Source organism: Anthonomus grandis, chromosome 6, assembly GCF_022605725.1.
Source record: "Anthonomus grandis grandis chromosome 6, icAntGran1.3, whole genome shotgun sequence".
Taxonomy (NCBI): domain Eukaryota; kingdom Metazoa; phylum Arthropoda; class Insecta; order Coleoptera; family Curculionidae; genus Anthonomus; species Anthonomus grandis.
Window position 1 is genome coordinate 31,350,141 of NC_065551.1, and position 20,605 is coordinate 31,370,745.

The 20,605-nt window shown below is 32.9% G+C and overlaps 1 protein-coding gene across 2 annotated transcripts in view; it reads right to left on the minus strand.

The window, feature by feature from the left end:
• Positions 1–3,966: 3,966 nt before the first annotated feature.
• Positions 3,967–20,605, minus strand: part of LOC126737714 (runt-related transcription factor 3-like) — a 97,581-nt gene continuing 80,942 nt past the window's right edge. The window contains exons 5-7 of one of the 2 annotated variants that reach the window (XM_050442715.1): positions 18,515–18,703; positions 6,442–6,573; positions 3,967–6,388 (exon numbers count right to left, since the gene is read on the minus strand). In XM_050442715.1, the coding sequence (XP_050298672.1) occupies positions 5,907–6,388; positions 6,442–6,573; positions 18,515–18,703 (803 nt within the window). In that variant the 3' untranslated portion in view covers positions 3,967–5,906. The remainder of the gene's footprint in view (positions 6,389–6,441; positions 6,574–18,514; positions 18,704–20,605) is intronic. The other variant, XM_050442716.1, reaches the window with a different exon arrangement.

Genomic DNA, 20,605 nt, shown 5'->3' on the forward strand with positions numbered 1-20,605 from the left:
TGAACCTGCAAATTTTGCACAATTTAAAAATTTATAAGTAAATTGACCTGCAGGGTGCGTACAATTGATTTCCAAAGTGAACAAAATTTTCAAAAATTCAAACTGAAGAACTGTTTTACTTACAAGAACAGAATAGGGAAAATATGAAAAAAATAGTATATAGAAAAGTATTCTCTTTATTACGAACTATAAACCGTCCTTAAGCCTTCTGGCCCTAAGTGGCGCCTTTAAAAAGTTATTAAAATAATCATTTTCAAACGAATATTATATCACCCTGTATAAGTGGTTGATGCGTCGTTTCATTCCGAAAAAATGCAGCATTTTTTTAAATTTTGCATCATATAAATTTTACAAAAATAAAACTGAAAAAATATAATTTTTTTACGGTTTTCTTAATTTTTCTACCATTTTTTTTTTAATAAAACCTTAGTAGTTCTCGATGCATATAACTTCTGTAAGTCATTATTTCCGCAAAGATACCGTTAAACCGGCTGAGATGCTAAAATATCACAAATTTCTTAAGTTTCTACGTTAAAAACAATAACTTTTCCTTACCTGACAATTACCAAAAACTATACAGTTCAAGTTCACGTTGACTCTAATCGACCCGTTAAATTTCATAAAATTCAAAGAGTCGTTGCGATCTCTATCGAATTCCATGTACAAGAATTGAATAAAAAAAGACTTCTTATAAGGCATCTTTGCCCTAAAAAAAGAAAATTTGTAAATAATCAAGTTGGATAATATTCATAAATATTTCCCTCGTTAGACTTTAATACTAGACTTTGATACTATCCATTTATGTTATACGAAAAGTCCTATCGGCTTTGCAAATGATAGAGTAGACATTGGATTGAGTTTTCACAGTCAGAGTGATTGATTGACACTGATAGAGTAAGTCTTCAGATACTTCTATTTTATTCTCGCTTGCTGACAGATTGAGAAGCTTTTTTGACTTTTTTGTATATTTAACAGAGTAAGATATATTTTTGCTGATGTCTCGTTATAGGTGAATTTACCCCATATGACTCTTTTTGTCTTTTCTCCACACATTCTTAGTTCTTCAATTAGGTATTTTTTAATGATTACACAGAATGCTTCAGACTATGTTGCGCTATTCCTGACATACTGGTCGTTGCCTTTTACACCTTCATTCTGCTACTCATTATGATTAAAAATGAGGAAAACAGTTCAGTGATAAGATTTATATTTCTTCTCCTTATTTTTCCAATTTTCGTTGGTGACAAAAAAGTAGTACCTCAATAATAACGGATGCAGTTACAGAACAACAATCAAAAACTTGCTGCCAATCTAAATCTGATGTTTTTAGTTGAAAATAACACACTTCATTTAATAAATATTTCCAACTATGGACTGAGTAACTAATAACCAAACCATATTTTACAGGCCTATATACTAATCGAGTGATGTGTGTGGATTCATTCAATCTGTAAAGATGGTTAGAGTTTCCCGTTAGCAGAAATCTAGAAATGTTATATTCACAATATAATGTATACTAGTTCTTTGATCTTCTTGTTTTTGTCCAGTATTGTTCTTTTCACAAAATCATAGCTTCAAACCAGTGAACATTATTGATGGTAGTCCAGATATGTTTATCTACTCCTGAACTAAGAACCTTTTCTGGTAAGTGTCAATCTACTGCTTTAGTCGTGTACTGTCACTTCCTATATTTAAATAAACTGCTGTAATGAGATTGCCATTAATAAATAGGGGAGCCTACGACAATATTCCCTTAGAAAGCAGCCCAAACGTTAATTCTTGTTTAAACTGATACCATTCTGTAAACTGAAGACAATTGAGAAGTTTTTTGCTCGGATTTAATTATTCCTCGACGAGAATGTTAAAACACTTGACAAATCTTCGTTTATTCTACTGCAACACCCTCAATACATCATCAGCCTTAAAAGAATAATAAATTTGCATATCATCCGCAACGCCCTGAACACTGCATTATTTAACAACACTATACACAAGATGAATCTTCGAGCTTTCTAAGAGGAAGAAAATAAGACCTAAAGAAGTTGTTTGCTGTGATTACAGCGGTCTAAGAGCTTGTCGACGTTATGCGCAATTGTATCCAAATAGGAGGCAGCCAGATTTTAAACTCTTTAAAAACGTTTACCAGAGACTTGGGGAAACGGGTTCATTTAGGCCAAAGCGAGATGGTGGGCATCCGAATAGACCTAATGTGGACCAAGAAGAAGAGGTGTTAGTCCAGGTTAAATAAGTGTAAGGCGTATGGCGGCCAGAACTGCAACTAGTAAGTCCTCAGTTTTAAGAATTTTTCATAGTGAACGTCTTTATCCATACCATTTTACGCCAGTACAAAATCTTTTGGAGACAGATCTTCCAGAGAGATTAGATTTCGCTCGCTATATCCAGGAACAACAAAATCAAGATCCCCTATTCATTAATAAAATTATGTTTACGGATGAAGCGACTTTTACCCAACGGGGAATTTTTAATTTTAGAAACAAACATTCATGGGATATTGCAAATCCAAACCTCATTACTGAAAGATACTTTCAACACGAATTTAAAGTTAATATTTGGTGTGGTGTTATAGACAATTTTATTAGGACCTTATGAGTTACCTCCAAATCTAAACGGTGAATTATATTTAAACTTTTTAGAAACAAAACTCATTGATTATTTAGAAAATTTGCCTTTAAATCTGCGCCAAGATATGATTTTTATGCAAAATGGCGCTCCTGCGCATTTTGCTAGACCCGTGAGAGAATATCTTAATGCTAAAATCAACTGGATAGGACGTGGAAGTCAAAGACCTTGGCCCGCACGAAGTCTTGATTTCAACCCATTGGATTTTTGCGTATGGGGATACATGAAATCCATTGTTTACGAAAATCAAATAAACACAAGGGAACAATTATTAGAAAAAATTCAAGCCGCTGCTGAGTCGTTTCGAAATGAGCAATTATTTTTTAAGATTCGGAGGTCTTTTAATAAAAGAATTTTAAAATGTCTTGAGACAAATGGAGGCCATGTGGAACATTTACTGGCAAATATTGATAATTTTTATTTTTAAGTAAAAATTTAGGTTTTATATTTTTATTTATCAATCATTTAAAATGTAATATAGTAATTTAAATAGTTTAAAATATGGTTTTCATGAATGTCTTTAAAATCTTTAAATGTAAATAACTAGAAAAAGAGTAATCCTAGAGACATTTTTAAGGTATACCTTTTGTAAGCAAAAATGCTTCCAAATGCCAAATTTAGTTAAAAACAAAAAACAACTGCTAAAGTTATAGACTCTTTCAAAAACAACTGCTAAAGTTATAGAAAATTCAAAAAAAAAAAAACTTAATGTTTATCACCCCGTATCTTGGTTGCATTTCATTTTCGGACTAGGAAAATTTAACCTAACCTCATTATTTTTATGAGAGGAATCTGCTATTAAAATATTTACCATTATTAATGGGACACCCTGTATAGTATAGTAAGATGTGGGAGTATGTTCGTTGAGATGCAGACACTACCACAGATGTAAATAGCTCCGCACGTGCGGACACTACCTTGGGTATTAGTTTTTAGGTCTAATAATATTTTTGAAATCTCTGTAACGCGGGAAAACTGAAGATTGGGATTATATTTTTTATGAGAAAAATATTTTACTGTTTCTGAGTAGCTATCTGAAGGGTACAGGTATAGAATAGTTCGAGGATTTTTTTGTCGCATCCTCTGTTAGAATTTTTTATTATCAAAACGTTGCATTTTTATAATAAAAGACTTGTGAAACCAATATGGGTGTCATCTTCCCTGGAACTACACAATCTGAAGAAAAATTTATTTACAGAATAAGTCTTTTTATTAAGGAAGATTGCGGCAGCAGTATTTTATGATTTCCTTAAAGCATCTTGTTATGGTGATCGCATGGGATATTACTGTATAGGGTATAGGTAATAAAGAAGTATTTACTTTCTGATAATATTTAACTAACTTTATTATTATATTTATTTATTTACAATGTTGATCACATAAGAATGATATGTAAGCATATGTACAATAATACAAGTTTACATTCTAAATAATTTCATTTATACAAACAACCTATTTTTCCTTACGTGTATGTTATTATTCTTTACAAGAATAGAAAGTTTTTATTTATTTGTACAAAATAAATTACATACAGGGTGTTTATATTAAGACCTTGTTGAAGTTTTGTCAAAATGCGTTGATATTAATAAGTTCTGCAAGCACCCTGTATAGTGCCATCCAAAAGGCTGCAAAAATCTTCAATTTTTAAAAAATATTACTTAAGTACGTAGACTTAATTTTGAATTACAATGCCTATTTTAAACTGTGCTTCATATTAAATATTTTCCATGATCTCAGCATTAAGATGATCTCAGCATAAAAATAATTGTTGAAATTGAAGTATACATATTTGGATCAAGATAGTATAGCAAAAGTCAACGTTCGTACTTGCAATACTATTATTTTCTTAAAATATATCAGTTTTGATATCCCATATAGCACAGGACATCTAGTAATAATTTACTAATATCTTAAGACCAGTAAAAGATATCTTTAAGAAATCTAAACTGGTATTTTTATGCTTACTGATTGAATGAATTGAACTAGAGAATGAGGCAAATACACCAATTATGTAGATCAATTTAATTCTGTGCCATATGTAGAAGCAGAATTTTCATCTTAACCTCAAACTTGACCTAACCTAACCCATGTTTTTTTTTAATTTCTTGCGTTTTCGTATGCTGCGATTGCTTAGTGTCCTGTTTGTGGTTTATTAAAGTTATTCAACATTTATTGATATTTAAGTGTATCGATATTAGTGCGTTTTTGTTACTTGACTTTATCCATTGTGGACGACGATTTTTGTGAATTGTGTAAGTAAAAATAAAGAGAAGGAATTTGCCAAAGTCGGGTAAAAAACGCTTTAGGGCGAAATCAAATAAGTAAATTCTAGCTCTGATTCTGAACATATAGGAGTAAGTAGCAACTTTCTTAATTTAACCTTAAATTTAATTGATTTAGAGTTTGATATATCTGAAAATAATTCAGCCGTTCACAGGCTTGAGATTTGAACCTCACTAAATCTGCAATAAAACCCATATCTTCAGATGAATCTTTTACAACACCTTAGGATATTGAAAGACATATTTTAGGGACAACACTTAAACAGTATTTAGAGTATGCTGTTAATTTTAATAATGTAGTTTGCATATTTTGATTAAGTGAACTTCTATAGATGATTTATTTTTTAGGTAACTGAACTTATTAAATAAGAAGCTTGAAGTCCTTAATATCGAATATCCATCCAATTAAGCAAGCTCCTAAATATAGTTGGTAAGGAAGAAAATAAAAATGAAGTTTGCTGATATGAATATTAATATGATACTCCTGTGTATAGGTACTAATATGTACTTTGTGCAATTTTTGTATATCAGTTTCTTTTTTAGATTTAAAAAACGTATTTAACAATTTTTGTTATGTTGAAAAAACATTAAAAAAATTGTAAATATTTTCTTGTTTTATTTACTTACATGCTATTTTAATTTTAATGTGAATTCTAAATTTATCATCTTAAAGATGTCCGGTTTTGCAATATCCGTACCTCTTTAAGATATCCTAAAGTCATCTTTCCGGAAATACCAGGCGTCGTAGAGGCCTTTCACAGGTTCTAATAAAATATCTTTTAGACCTCTTTAAAATCACATTGTGCTATATGGGATGGGTTGGTTAAGACTCACTTTTTCAAAGATGAATATTTTCTTCAATAATTTTCTATACAATATTGAACTTTAATCAGGAGGTAAGGATTTACATATTGATTCGAACTTATTTTATACACACTTCTGACTCCAGTCCGTACTCTGAATACCCAAAAGTTCAAAATATGGTCACTGAACCGTATACGGTCTCCATACCGGCTCCTGTCCCGTACTTTCTTCACTAGCTTCCTCTGGCAATCCAGAGGATACACCTGGATGCTCCCCGATAGTCTCCACCACCGTGGTAGGAATTAACTCTTGTCTGGAACTCTCACCATTTTCCGGTAAGAAGTAATCGTTTCTTCCCACCTCACTGGTTGGCGTCGGATGCAAATGAAAATGGATTTGGTTTTGATTCACCGTTGATATAAATGTGGGATACACCACGGGGGTTGTTGCGTTAAAATGTTGCGGACTGTATGTAGAATTGTAATAATTATTATTGTAGGAGGAGTAGGTGCTGAGGTTGTTAGGACAATAGGGGTAGTCCTGATAACTTCTGCTGGTGATTGTTGACTCGAGGAGGTCCGTCCTGGGGAAGGTCGGCGGTGAATTTCTGGTAAAGGAAGTATTTAGGAACTCTGTGGTTGAAGTCGACGACTCTGGAAATACTGAAATAAAAGACATAATTTTTTTTTAAATCGTAATGAATTATTTGAGTTACCTGATGGTACATGAGATACCTCCGGCAAACTATCATAAAAATTCGTAGGACTGTAGGTACTGTACGTGCTAGAATCCGTCCAAGAGTTAGGAGTATAGTGAGATGTTGTGGCACATGCTCCATTTATATTTTCTGTAATAAAAATAAAGGTAAATCACTCAAGTTAAATTAGGCAGACTTTTCAGGCAATATTGGAGGCAAGTTTTTGTTATTAGGGTAATTAGGTTATCGACGTTTCGATTTCTAGATACATATAAACTTAATATTAGTAACATCGCGACAAAAGTGAAGTCAAGGAAGAGAGGCATATACACTAGAGGACCAAGCTATAACGCATAAGTCTATTTCGCAGTGGAATTTGGCGATTTACGCATGATTAAAAATTCTTAACGTTGATTGGCCAAAACTTAAACGCTCGATAATTCTCGTTTTGGCATAATGGAGGAAGGAATAACAGGAAGTCGCAATATCACTCATGCGCAACGACGAGTTATCCACTACGACTTAAACTTATGCTAAATTAACATTATGTTTGTATTGCTTTCTCTTTTTCTTGGATCCAAAATTTGCTCACAGTGATAATGGGATGTTATCAGTATTGGGAAACACCTCTGTCCTATAAATTAGTACGCAAAAATTAATAGCAATTACAAAGTAACTTAACAGTGAACCAAGAATAACTAAGATATTAGGTGGATAATTCTTGGCGACCAAGAGTCATTTTAAAAATGAAATCATAAAGTAACGTTTTTCCTGTTCATTAGTTATGAATTAAAACTATCAAAAATAGTCAACTAATTTATTTACACGCTCATACTGCAAAGCACGATCACTCACGACTACTGGAAATATTTATTTTCACTGTAATTATTTACAACTATTAATGTCTTAGATTTAAATCTTGCGCCCATATTCCTGACTTTACTGCACTGAAGCTCCTACCGGCTCCTCATATACTCAGTACTGACCATTCGCTGACCATCGAGACGTCGTGCGGTATACCGCTTGTGTCATGCCAGAATAACGGAAAATCACCTGATTTCTCAGTGTTTACTGTAATATCATTACAGTAATAAGAAATGTATAAGTGACGAAATCGGTGCAGAAATAATGTAAAATTAAGTAGGATACATAGTAAGTTTGAAAATGGAAAACCGACGTCAAAAAATGACTTATTCCCTTGGTTCTGCTCGGATCCTCTTATAACTCGGTGTTTTTGTGATGTACGTGATGGGAACAAGCCGCTGGTATAGTTAGTTCGAATTTTTAAAAAAAATCATTTTCCTGAACAAATTCGACACACTCGATAAATGAAAAAACCCAAACTTTGAAGACCGATATCTCGGCTTCTATGGGCACTATCGAGAAAATTCCAAATGGATCATCATTATTGAGAACCAGGGCTAGAGACCTCAAGATGTTGATTCCAGATAACCAGCCAACAAATGACAGAGGCAGAGCCAATAACAACAGAAGAATAAGAGAGAGGAGATCGCAGACAAAAGAACATGATACAGAAAATTGAGTACCTTCTTTAGGTAAACTTTAGATTCACCTTTATTTTCTGTCCTTCTTAGGCACATAATGTAAGTACTATTTAACTAATAGTCCGACGAAGCTCAAGAAGGAAAACTAGTAGAATAGCACTAAAGAGTATAAGGGCAACTGGGTGGATGGCTTAATGAGAAATAAAGAGACCACAGAAATCTATCCAGTTGGAAATTATTTAATTTCTGAAAAAACCATTGGATGTTTATAGAATCTTAAAAATATCACAAACTCTGACGGCTATAGAACCATTAAATAAAATTTGCCACTGGACATAAAATTTTTTCATGCAAAGGAATATGTAAAATAAAAAGTTCAATGGATAGTAACTTTTCGTCATCCATAACATATAAAAATTTAAAATTTAGATAGAGATCTATTTATCAAAAAAAATTACAAGTAACTTATTTTAGGATAATACTAGAAAATAGACTGGAGGGAAATTCAAAACGAATAGGCCTATTCATAAGTAGATAGTTCAGCAGACCTGAAAAACAAGAATTGTAAAAGGGTACTTAAATATTACTTGTATTCTTTTACATTTTTCAATGTTATTTGTATATTGTTATGTACATGCGCGCAATCAAACTATTATTTTTTTAAACAACATATGCAATATAAAAATCAAAACACCATCAGCCAGCATGTGTGTGGCACGACATGAGCTAATAACATTCTTTATTTCGCAATCCCAAATTTAAGTCCCGCCAATTAGTCACCTGTCAGGCTATTTCTACCTAATGCCAAAAAAGTACGATTGTTAGGTAAAAGAAGCCGAAAAAAAATTATAGCTTTATACCGGAGGCCAAAACAAGGCGTGTTCTTTGCCGCTTTCAGATCGAGGCCACCCCGAAATCCGAATTGTTTAATGATGATGACACCGGAATCGGGGAAACGTTGTCGCCAGATTATTTATTACAGTTTAAATTTTTTCTTTGTATTCGGATTATTAAATGGCTATTTACGTTCTTGTTTGACTAATATTTACATTTAAGTTTGGTTGAAAGTGCGAAAAAATAAAAACGAAACGGGTGCAGTAGAAATGCAGTTCTATCTATGCTCGGAACTAAGGCCAGTACGAACTATTGCCAACTATTTTTTAAATCTACGTTGCCCACAAAATTTTCGTAAACTAAGTACCCAGAGAGCAGACATCCTACAATTGATGTCCAGTATTGGCCCAATTAAGTAGATATACCCATGGATTAATAATGGACATCCTATGTATAATAATTTATGAGCAATCCAATGGATTTCATGTTGTAAATTAGATCAAAAATACTGTGGCATCATATGCCATCTAGCGCGAGACACTGAACTAGTACTAACTGGCGTCTGAGTTGGTTCTCTCCTTTAAATTAACATTCATACTGGTTATATAACCCAGTTTTTTTTGTGAGGTTAAATTATGTTAGTCGCATTTTTTTTAGTTGGTCTATCGCGGGAAAATAATGTTCTTGTAGGGAATAATTTCATCTTAGTTACTCTAAAATAAAAGAAAGTGAAAAGTATCTTCGGTGTTCTTAACATCATTCACACCTCAGATTTTAAGAGGTTATTTATGGGCCCAGGCTGCGTTTTTTCTAGTATAAGTATTCCCAGATTGAAAGGCAGAGAAAACTACGATGAGTGAGCATTTGCGGCGCAGAATTACTTGGTCCTAGAGGGTTTGCAGAATTTGCATTCAGACAAGCAAATACAAGTGCAAGCACAGATTCAGCTGCTGTAAAGCTTGCAGATGAAAGTGTAAAAGCCAAATTATTATTAACCATTGATTTAAGTCTTTATGTCCACATAAAGTCTGCAGAAACTCTGAAGTCTATGTTTAATGACAGTGGTTTTTCAAGGAGAATTAGCTTGTTAAGGTTGCTAATTTCCACGAGAATAGGCTTAATATGGAGTTACTTAAACCAAATTGTAGAAACCAGTAAACGTCTCAGAGGTACAGGCTTTAATTTAGTTCAGAGTACAGGCTTGCAGGTTTGCCAGAAAGATTTTTACCAGATAATCGCAATTGAGCACAGATTGTATTGAGACAAAACTGGGAAATATGGAAGGGTGATATGAAGAATAGTTCTGACAGTGCCTTGTATACAAGAAATAGTGAGTCAGTTACCAAAAAAAAATGTTTAGTGATAGTAAAGACAAGCTCAATACAGTGCTATAATTGCAAGGAGTTTGGTCATTATAAAAGTTCCTGTGGAAAAGTGAAGAAAAGTCACACAAGAATGTCAATAATGTGGAGCAAAAAGGGAAAAGTGCTTTTAATGTTGTTTTTTTGTTAGCGAATTATAAGAAAATAGACTGGTATAATGACAGTGGAGCTAGTGTACACATGGTAGCTGATGATAAGTTATTTAAGAGAAGCCCTGTTTGTCCAACACAGGATATCCTAATGGACAATAATACTGCATTTTCAGTATTAACATATGTTGAAGATATGCCACATGACAATATTGTCTAGAATACACTTTGTGTACCTGAACTTACAGCCAATATTCTATCGGTAAAACAGCTTATTAAAAATGGAAACAATATAATTTTTGATCTACAAGGTTGTACGATATATAATAAGAACTCTATACTGGTAGGTATAGGTTTAGAATGCTACAAGTAAAAAAAAAATAGGATGTCTACAAGTTAAAAATTTTGTTAGCGAAGTGTTTTTTAACAGACAATAGAGAAGTCTCATGGCTGAAATAAGACAGAAAAGGATTGATCATTTAAAATGTGAAGACCTAACAAAGATGACAAATCGTGCTGTAGAAGGTTTAGAATGTGCCGAGAAAACTGACACAGGAAAATACAATTGTACCACTTATTGTGAAGGTAAACAACATAGACTGCCTTTTTGGTGTTCCTAATCATCCACAACTCAGATTTTAAGATTTCAAACTAACTTTCTCCAATAGAATTTAATTGACCTTTCAAAATATGCCTTGAAAAGTATAATTAGTTTACTTAAGTCCAGTGAATAGATTTTCTTGAAAACCCATTGGGCTCTTATTTTTACGGATACATAATATGTCTGATCGAAAAAAGTTTCTTAAATAAACAGTATGTATGATGGATTTACGAGTTGCTTAATCCCATAGGTTAAGAAAAAGAGCAGCCATTGAACAAATAAAAATGAAAAGCCATGATGAGGTGACGCTGACGACTTCACAGTTCCATTTAGTGTATTTATTATTCTATTTTGGTATTGATGTTATATACGAATAATTCTCGAACGGTTCACTGATTGTATGGTTCATTAAACATCCCAAACATGGCTCCAAGACACCTCAAAAACAGAAGTCAATGTAGATCTAGTTACTCTTCAGGTATAAGAGACATTTAGGTAATAATGGGCTTAACCATATAACTTTAAAGATATCTGAATTTAATGAACATATCAAAGGTGTTTTGACATAAAGGAGGAGGTTAAAGTAGCAATTTTTTTGCTGATCATCGTTGTCTTTCAAACCCAAATTACCCCAAAATACTTTGAAGCAACTCCTTTCGAGATTTCAACGCCTTCAATTGCCTGTAAATAGCAGAAGTTTTCGGACATCTATAATGTGAAAAGATTTTTACTTCTTGTAGTGGGTGGGTATAGCATTAATAACTCGGCTAGCTGGTTTTGTAAATGTACTTTTAATTGATTTGTAAATTTATATTTTATTTTACTATAAATATTAACTAATAATTACAAACAATAAAAAATATCTTAACCATGGTAGTATATTATGTAAATAATTAGTTTGATATTTTAATTATATAGGTTAGTTTGCAGTTTTAGCTCTTTGAATTGTTCTACAACTTTGACATATGCCATGTAATTAGCACGAATAAATGCAACCACTTTATTCATGGTTTTCTGTGAAAACTTTTACTAGTCAAAACAAATGATACTATAGCATGAAGGTCGCTTTCTATCCATAAAAGAAGCTACTAAATCTAAAAAATAATAATAAACAGTATTACAAAAAATAAACTTTGGGCTCCGAAAAGCTCACTTAACACCAAAAATATCCGATCTTTAATTTCGTATCGATGATTTTCGAGATTTCGACCTGTCGGATCAGCGGTTCGATTCGTCACGGTTAACGTGATTCTGTCCGGCTGGGATTTGTAATTACAAGCTTGAAGAAAAGGCAAATGGTGATTGGGGACTAAACTGTATTCTTCCGGTGTACAAAAGGATATTCACCGCACTATTAACATAACAAAACCAGGTAAACTATCAGCTATTATTGAAATAAGCGCACGATAAATAAAATGCAGTTTTTATTTAATAAACAATTTAACTTTGGTGCTCTATTAAGGATATTACGAGTATGGCAAGGAGATTATAACCCTTCGTTCCATAACGATTGTTTGTTATGATATATCAAAGAGACTTTGCAGTTATCCTTTGTAAAGTTTTAATCGTCTTATAAAGTTAACAGTCTTAGAGCAGGACTGGCGATCTGGATATTTTATGGTAAAAATATTTTTGTTTTTTAATTTTCTGATTAAAATTAAAAGACTTAATGTCGCTAGAAAAATTATAGATGTTCATTGTGGTATATAGAGTAATATTTTCAGATAATAACCTATGAGTTATAGGACTTGCACCAGCATATTTGATGGGTCTGGCAACCATACAGGCGAAAGTTTCTTGAAACTCGAAAATCCACATTTAAAATTCACCTCAGGGCCGCCACATTTAATTTATAATATATTGTAAAATACGAATCTGTAGTTTTTCGTCTTTGTCCTTAAACGGGCGATTTGCATACAATTCGCGATAGTATTTCATATTATTCAAGTCAAACGTGGCGTCCATATTAAATGATTAAAGCGGTGCTCGTGATAGAGTACACATTATTACAAAGAGTGATCCGCAGATGGTCAGGTTAGTCAGGTGCTAACGGAGATATTGACACGTCGCTCCTCTTTAATGACGTTAGCAATCGAATTAATATTTAATCCTTTGCTTCCATTGAGGGCCGATAGATAATTCCAAATAAATGAAATCCTTGACCAGATATAAATATTATTAGTTTTTATTTTTACGTATATTTATCAGCAAACTTGACGCAAACGAAATACGGAACGGCAGAAAAACAGCTGTGAAAATCTTAGAACATTGAATACACTAGAATAAACCAACATTTTAACTGTCGTATTTGATAACTGAACTATCGTCTTTTTTTCTATTCCCTTTGAGTGGAAATGTGAAATACGTGATGATGTTCTAATTAGAGATGATGAATAATTTTACAAGTGTGAAAACATCCAATCAACACAGAGCAGAGGACAAGTAAATTTTTCAACATAATTAAGTGTTTTGTAGAAATAACATTTTCAAAGGTTTAATTGTGAATTCAATCCTATTTTGTACATATCTATGTGACAGTTCTCAATTCTTACAATCCAATTCTTAGACTTCCATATTCCACCGATCAAAATTTCCGGTATTTCAATTTCCTTGTCTTCATCTAGGTTAAGATAATTGTGCAAATATCCTTTATGCACATCAGTAATTGCCCAGACAGTGACAGAAATCATAAATTTCCATTGAATCCAGCCTTCCAAACATTTTTCTGGTTCCAATTTCAACAAGCCTGATAATCCTGTGATGCTTATATGGGACGCTGTACCATGGTCACCACATGGAATGGAAATTCAAAGCGAGCATAATTACTTAAAGGGTCCTAATGCAAGAAAAGTTCTATTTGCAACCCAGTCCCAAAGTGTGTCTCAAGATGCATTTAATGGTGTTGCTTAAATTGAGAGAGAACATGTTTTTTATTTTAGGAACAAAAATCTTCAAAAATCATGGTTGCAAATCTTACAAGTTCTAATTCACTAAACATCGCGCTTAACAGATCTTGAGACTGTGAATCTCGATACTACACCAATATCCTTCAACTCTGATTTCTCCAGTTTGGAAATTGACACAGGCCATAGTGACAAAAACTCTTCTCTTCTTAAGAATAAAATGGGCTTGAATGGGCCGGAGACAACCCCACTAGCATGTGACATCTTTACTCTATTGTGTTTAACCAAAACGACCATGTAGTTCATCTCAAAATAAAATATTTAAAAGACAAACTATACTTGTTTTTTTTATTTAAAATTTGCTTCCATGCCAGTAAGGTACCAGGTAAGTATCTATATCTAAATATCTTCAAAGTCAGGACTTGAATGTCCTAAATAAGGAATCTCTTGAGAACTAAATTTAAATCAAATAATATTTTAGTTGATGTGTTAATTCTTGAAGAAGTTATCGCATCAACTTCTGTAATTCTGCGAATAACTTCAAATATCGCGCAATCGATCAGGTTTAAATTTCCCGCGACACACCACCCAAGATGGTCGCCACCGTCCTTGTCATCAACGTCAATTGAAATTCTGTCTGATTATTAGGCAACACGCATTTCTCTACATTAAATTTGTGTTTTGTGATGTAAGTATTTGGCAAGTGCGCTCGTTGTTTACGTTTGTATCGATTAGAATAATTTGAGTGATTTCAGTGTGAAGTGTGATTTCAACAAAATTAAAAACTTCCTTTTTGCCGAAAAATCATAAGGAAATCTGAGGTGTCACATATATTGGGAAAAAGGAAATTCAAATCGTTCCTTTTACAGTTATAATATTGTAAAAAAGAACATATTTGTGAAGCATCTATTGAGTATTTGATACCAAAATTATGGTTTTCCCTTCATTTTTTTTAAAGAAAATATTAACAAAAATGTGCAATATTGTATATTTTTTTATGCGAAATCGCACCATATGTCGTTTGCCAGCATCCCATTTATAGTCCGTGTCCGCTGTTATTCAATCGATATAATGCCCCTGAATTCCCAAGGAATTTTAGTAATTTTTTGTCCAGATATTAACAATAAATAACTTAACCTATTTATGGTGGTTGCGAACTTTTACAAACTAAGATTTTTTTGTGAAAATTAATTAAAAAGTCGAATGTTTTCCTTTCTTTAATGAGAAGGCTCCCAAAGGATATAGATAAAACTTTTTCAACTAACTAATTTCTATGTCTGACATCAAAAAACGTGCTTTGCAAAAGTCACTGTTTATCACATATAAATGTGCGTATACAAGATATCAAATTGGGGCGATTAAATGAATTTTATGCCTTAACATATTATGATATAAATAGCAGCGATACCTTCATACATATTCATTAAGATAATTATCACTGCATATCATGACATGCAAACACACCTCCTCGGGATATCCCCATGATTTATCATTTATCGAAATGATCAACAGAATAATTTCGCTTATGGTAGTAGAAAGGTATCTTTGACCATCGTTTTTTCCCATTGTTACTTTGATGTTAAATGGTCAAGGCTGATTTATTAATAGATTCTATAAATTAATAATAACACTTCCTAAAATTGTTTAACGTATGTATATATACGGGGTTGTCATCTGTTCTCTTTTTAAACGCAACTTCTTGAATTTATTTACATTTTCGGATTCTCCGGAAAATTCTGGACATGTTCTTCAATCTTGAACAATAAATATTCAAATAAAAAACCATGTAAGTCAGCCTTCAATCAGTAGAATTGATGCTAAGTAAGAAAGAATGAGCGGAACTGTTAAGGGTCTTGGAAGACCAAGGACAACTGGTATTTCTATTGATAAGAAATTGGTTATCGTGGTTTAATTACACGAAAATCCGATCCTCTAAAGTACTCAACTCGCTTTGGATAATACGTACCAAAATATATGATAAAGGGAAGTAAACCCTATTAAAGGGAAAGTAAACCTCTTATGAAACTGAAATATTTTAAGAGCTACTAAAAGATGAATCGCAGAAACGAGTTTTGTCAGGCTATGATCGAAAGTACTGATATTAGTCCTAGACAAGTAAATAGGCATAATTTTAAATTACTGAGCACCTGAATATCCACACTGGTTTAGGGCAAGTCATTCTTCAAGTTCAAGGCAGTGTTCAAAATTATGAAAAACTGTGGACAAGAATTCTTAATAACAGACTAATAGGACCATCATACTTCTTTGAAGCAACTTCTGAACGACTGCGTCCTCTTGAATTTTTAGTAAACTACTTAATTCTAGTACTCACGATATTGTATCCTAATCCAGATATGCCAAACCAAGCGTTGAGAATGGGGGTGCCTCTCCACTGTACTGCGATTGTTAGAAGATTCCTAGATAATGTTTTCACATATGCAGACATGGATCAATAAAGTGGCCATCTAGGTCACCCGATCTAAATCCATTGGACTACTTTCTTTGGAATTATCTCAACAATGAAGTGCACTTGATATTCTCAAAAATCGCATTCGTAATTTAATTAGGAATATTTCTCCAGGCACAGTTGAGGATGTATAGTAAAAATAAATCGATCGTTAACAGCGGCCATTTGGAGCATGTGGGATGTAATTCTATAATGCTGAATTTACATTTATAACGTGTTGGACAATATATGCTTCAAGAACTTAACTGAGCTGATTACAGCTCTGTTCTGTTTTAGAAAACTCTTGTAAAAGAGCAAAGTTAATAATCCATTTAATGCTATTCAATCCTAAATCGTCTACCTCCAAATACCTGACTATTATGGCAAATAACTAGCAAAAATTCGACACTTAATTTTTTTTCAATAATAAATATATCTAATTCTTGATTCTAATGTTTACTCGAGTCCTTTTAATTTTTATAAATCCCTAAGCTATAAGGCCAAACTTACTTTCTTTAATATTTTCCTTGATGGACTGACAAGCGACGGTTAACATCGCGGCCACGACGGTCGCCCGCTGACCACAGAACCTCGATTAAACCGAACTAGATGCATTGCGGCATTTAAATTAATTTGTGATGATTTTTTTCGGTTTTGTGTGTACAATAAGACCACAAGTTCATTCATTATTTGCCGATGCTCTCCCGTGTTCCGTTTTTGCGGCTCCAGTACAAATACGACAACCCGAAAGGCCGATTATCGCCAAGCAGTGGTTGTTTTATTGTTTATGTGTATTTTTTGTGTTTTTTGTAATTTTTATGTATTTTTTGGTTGTTTCCTCAAGGGTTTCAGGGTCTTTTCTCGGATCAGAATTACAACAAACTACGAAAACTAACAATAAAAAGGCCAAAGAACCAGTGTGATGCTTGCTTACTGGTGCTTATTTGGATCTATTAAGAACTGCAATACATAAGAAGGGGGAAGAAATTGATAACGAGCAGAATTAGAGAAAGATGCCGTTGCTTCCTAATTTTTTTTTTAATTTCTGACAATTGGGATGGATTTAGAAGGGCTAGATCTACCATTAATTCCATATATCAGACCATTTCTTACAACAGACTCATTAAATAAAAAACTTGACAATGGCTATATGTAGTGACCTATCAAAAGCCTTTGAAATTTGAGAGCCATCGTTCTCCATTTTAGCCTAAAATAGAGAAGAAAGAAGAAGATAACCAATTAACCATGCCTTTTGAGGTGCTCCAACTTCAGATGTTCCTGTTTTAAGGCCTTGTTAAGTTTAAATGGCCAACACTAAGAGCCATTTTTTAAGAATTACAATATCTAAAATAATGTACTAATATTACAAATGTACCGGACATCATCCCTGACAAACCAGGTTGCGGACTTTGAATATAATATTGAGAAAGCTGTTAGGCGTCTAGTACCTGAGGACGTTTAGCATCGTGCAATTGAGTTTTTCAACACATTTTCTACATCTCACATTTTGTACGTTTTATTTTAATATGTACTTGCTATAGCCTTTTATTTTGACAACTTGATCTTGTACTAAAGCTCTTGTAGCAAAAACTATGTATGTCCGACATGCTTGTTAAGCTACTTCATTGACTTAAAATGTATGAAGTTCATATTTATTTCAACTACAGATTTTGCTACTGAATCAACTTACCACTTATGACTCAATATAAATAATTACTATAAAATAGTAAGTTATAATACTCAATGATCACCCTACAACACTCAACAAATATAGTATAAACCCCAGCAGGAATTCAATCGGCAAACTTCCTTTTTAAAATCACACGATAAGTATTCCTCCTAAATAAGTAAAGCAAAAAAGACAAGATCGCCTTTTGGGGCTTCGCTACGTGCACACCCGGTCTCCCTAATATTAAGGTTCACATGAAATTTAATTCTTTGCCCGCCTCGGACAGTTATAAATTTAAAATTAACAAAAAAAAGAACATCGCGTTATGTATACTGACTTAAAAGTGCTGTTTGGGCTCAATATAAGAGCTTTTCTTTTTTTAATAAGATCTTACTATAAATGCAATAATAGTTATTAAGCGTAAGCTAAAATCGTTGTTAGTAGTGCTGCGAACTATACAGGTTGGGGAATTGAAGATTACGCATAGTGCAAAATAATGGCAACAAGTAACAGAGCGCACAAAATAGATTCTCCAACCTATATATATAAGCATCCAGCTTTAGATACTTTTTTTTGGTTGCTTCAGCATTATAATATGTTGGCTATTTATTTAAAAAAATGCGAAAAATAAGTATATTGCTGCAAATCTCTTACACTCGTACCTGATTTGCAGTCTGGGTCATAAAGAATTTCCTGCTCATCTTTGAGGGCTCTTATAGTGTTGCTATTGTGTCCTACTTCTGGCTCTAATTTTATCAGACCATTTTCACTTAATTGATATTGGACCTGAGCAGGTCTTTGTAAGCCTGTCTCCTTGCAATAAGGAAAATGTCGTCCGGGGAGTCGCTGGGCTGTAAAGGAGGAACTACTAACCAATCCAATCATATATATCAAATTTTGAATATAGAAAGATATAAGGATTAATAATAATTTTATTCAAGTGACTTTTTAATAAACAGGCAGCGACGCGAACAACATAATTTTTATATTATTTTATTTGAGTACCACCTTTTGTGTCACGACGTTTTTAAAAAGAGTTTTTTAATATAAGCCCTCAACAGCATTTTAATCTTTAAGTTATTTGTGCATCGAAGTCCAAGATTCTGGCCCATAGGTTACAATAGAGAATATCAGCACCCCACATCGGATTTTTGAAATTTTTTTTGCTATTAATTCAGTTGTTTTAATAGAAAAAGGACTATATCTTGGAGGACATGAAGGAACTTTAGTAAATCGAAGTCCATCAAAGAAACAGATCAGGAAACCCCAGATAACGCACAGAGGTCTCAAAAAGACGAAAAGACTAAAAAAGGCAATTAAGGCCGATCTTTTCACAAGTAATATCGATACTTTCATAACATCACAGCATGGGAGAACCGTCTTCATAAACGTAGAATAGGGGATCTCAGAAGTATGCCTAAATAAAAACTTGAAAGTGAATATGTGTGTAAAATACGGGTATAAGTGAAAATATAAGAATATATTTTTAAATCTATAATATTGTTTTTGAAAATACTTAAGTATTAATTGACTATAAAAAGTTTTGTCCTTGGTTTTACTAAAAGGCCTTATTTCATGTTTTGTTATTGTCTTGGCAGAAAATGGCATAATAGCTATGTTTACCTCTCTATAAATATTAAGTATTTTCAATTAAAGACATTAGGTTGATAAGTTTCCGATATATCAATACTGTCCCATTGAAGAAGTCAGCACCTTATATATATTATCTGATGTGATATAAAATAAGTGATATTTGTTGAAAATCGATATTTGTTTAATAATGAATTGTTAAGCAATCTATTAAATATTTAATTTACATGTAGATACCTTTACTCTATTGAAGTGCGTTAAAATAACACATAAATAATTCATAAACGGTAATATTACTTATATTTAAAGGATACTCTATTATTAATAAATATTTATCATGTAAATTTTTTTTGACACCGTCACTGGTAGTGATTCCTTGTGTGATGCGACGCGCATCAACAGTGGGATCGAGCGGCGTTGCCATGCCATTACCTTTTTCTTAAAAATTAATTATCTATATTTATTTGACGTTGAATATCGACTTAAAGAGTATCTCATCATACTTTATTCAAAAGAATTTTTGATATTTTATTGAGGAGGAACATAAGTTTTGTTTTGGATCTTTCAAATTAAGTGACAAATTTTTATATAATAAAGTGTTTTTTTGCAATTTCTACAGAAGCTTTTGCCATCATTAGAGTTGGATCAGAGATGTTGCAAGAAAACAAATTGCCCATAGTTCCACGATAAGCTACTTCTAGCCTTTCAATGCTCTTAGTCTTTTACCGATGATGTTTTAGGTCTGTATGCAGCTCAGAAGCTTCCAACAAAAAGTTGAGAGTCTCTGAAGAGAGGTCTCTAAAGAGAGATAAATACATTTACAGTAAAATTATTTTACTACTTAAGGATTTCTAGGCCACATTTAGTATTGTTTAAGTTACAGGCCTAGAATGGGCTGACACAATCCCTACAATATTAAAATCTTCGAAACAGTCAGGGTATTCACGAGAAGCCCTAAATTCAAGAATGTGTATAGCTCTTAACGGGATTGGCTGCTTTTCTTCAGCATTTCAGCGACAGTGTTGTCAAATCCAGGAGATTTCTGACTGTTCAATTTAGCTGAGCGACTTCTACTTCGGATTTTGATATAGGACGTTAAGCGTTGCTCGATATTGTCTAAATCTTTGTCACTCTGAGGCCATCAGATTCTCACCATATTACCG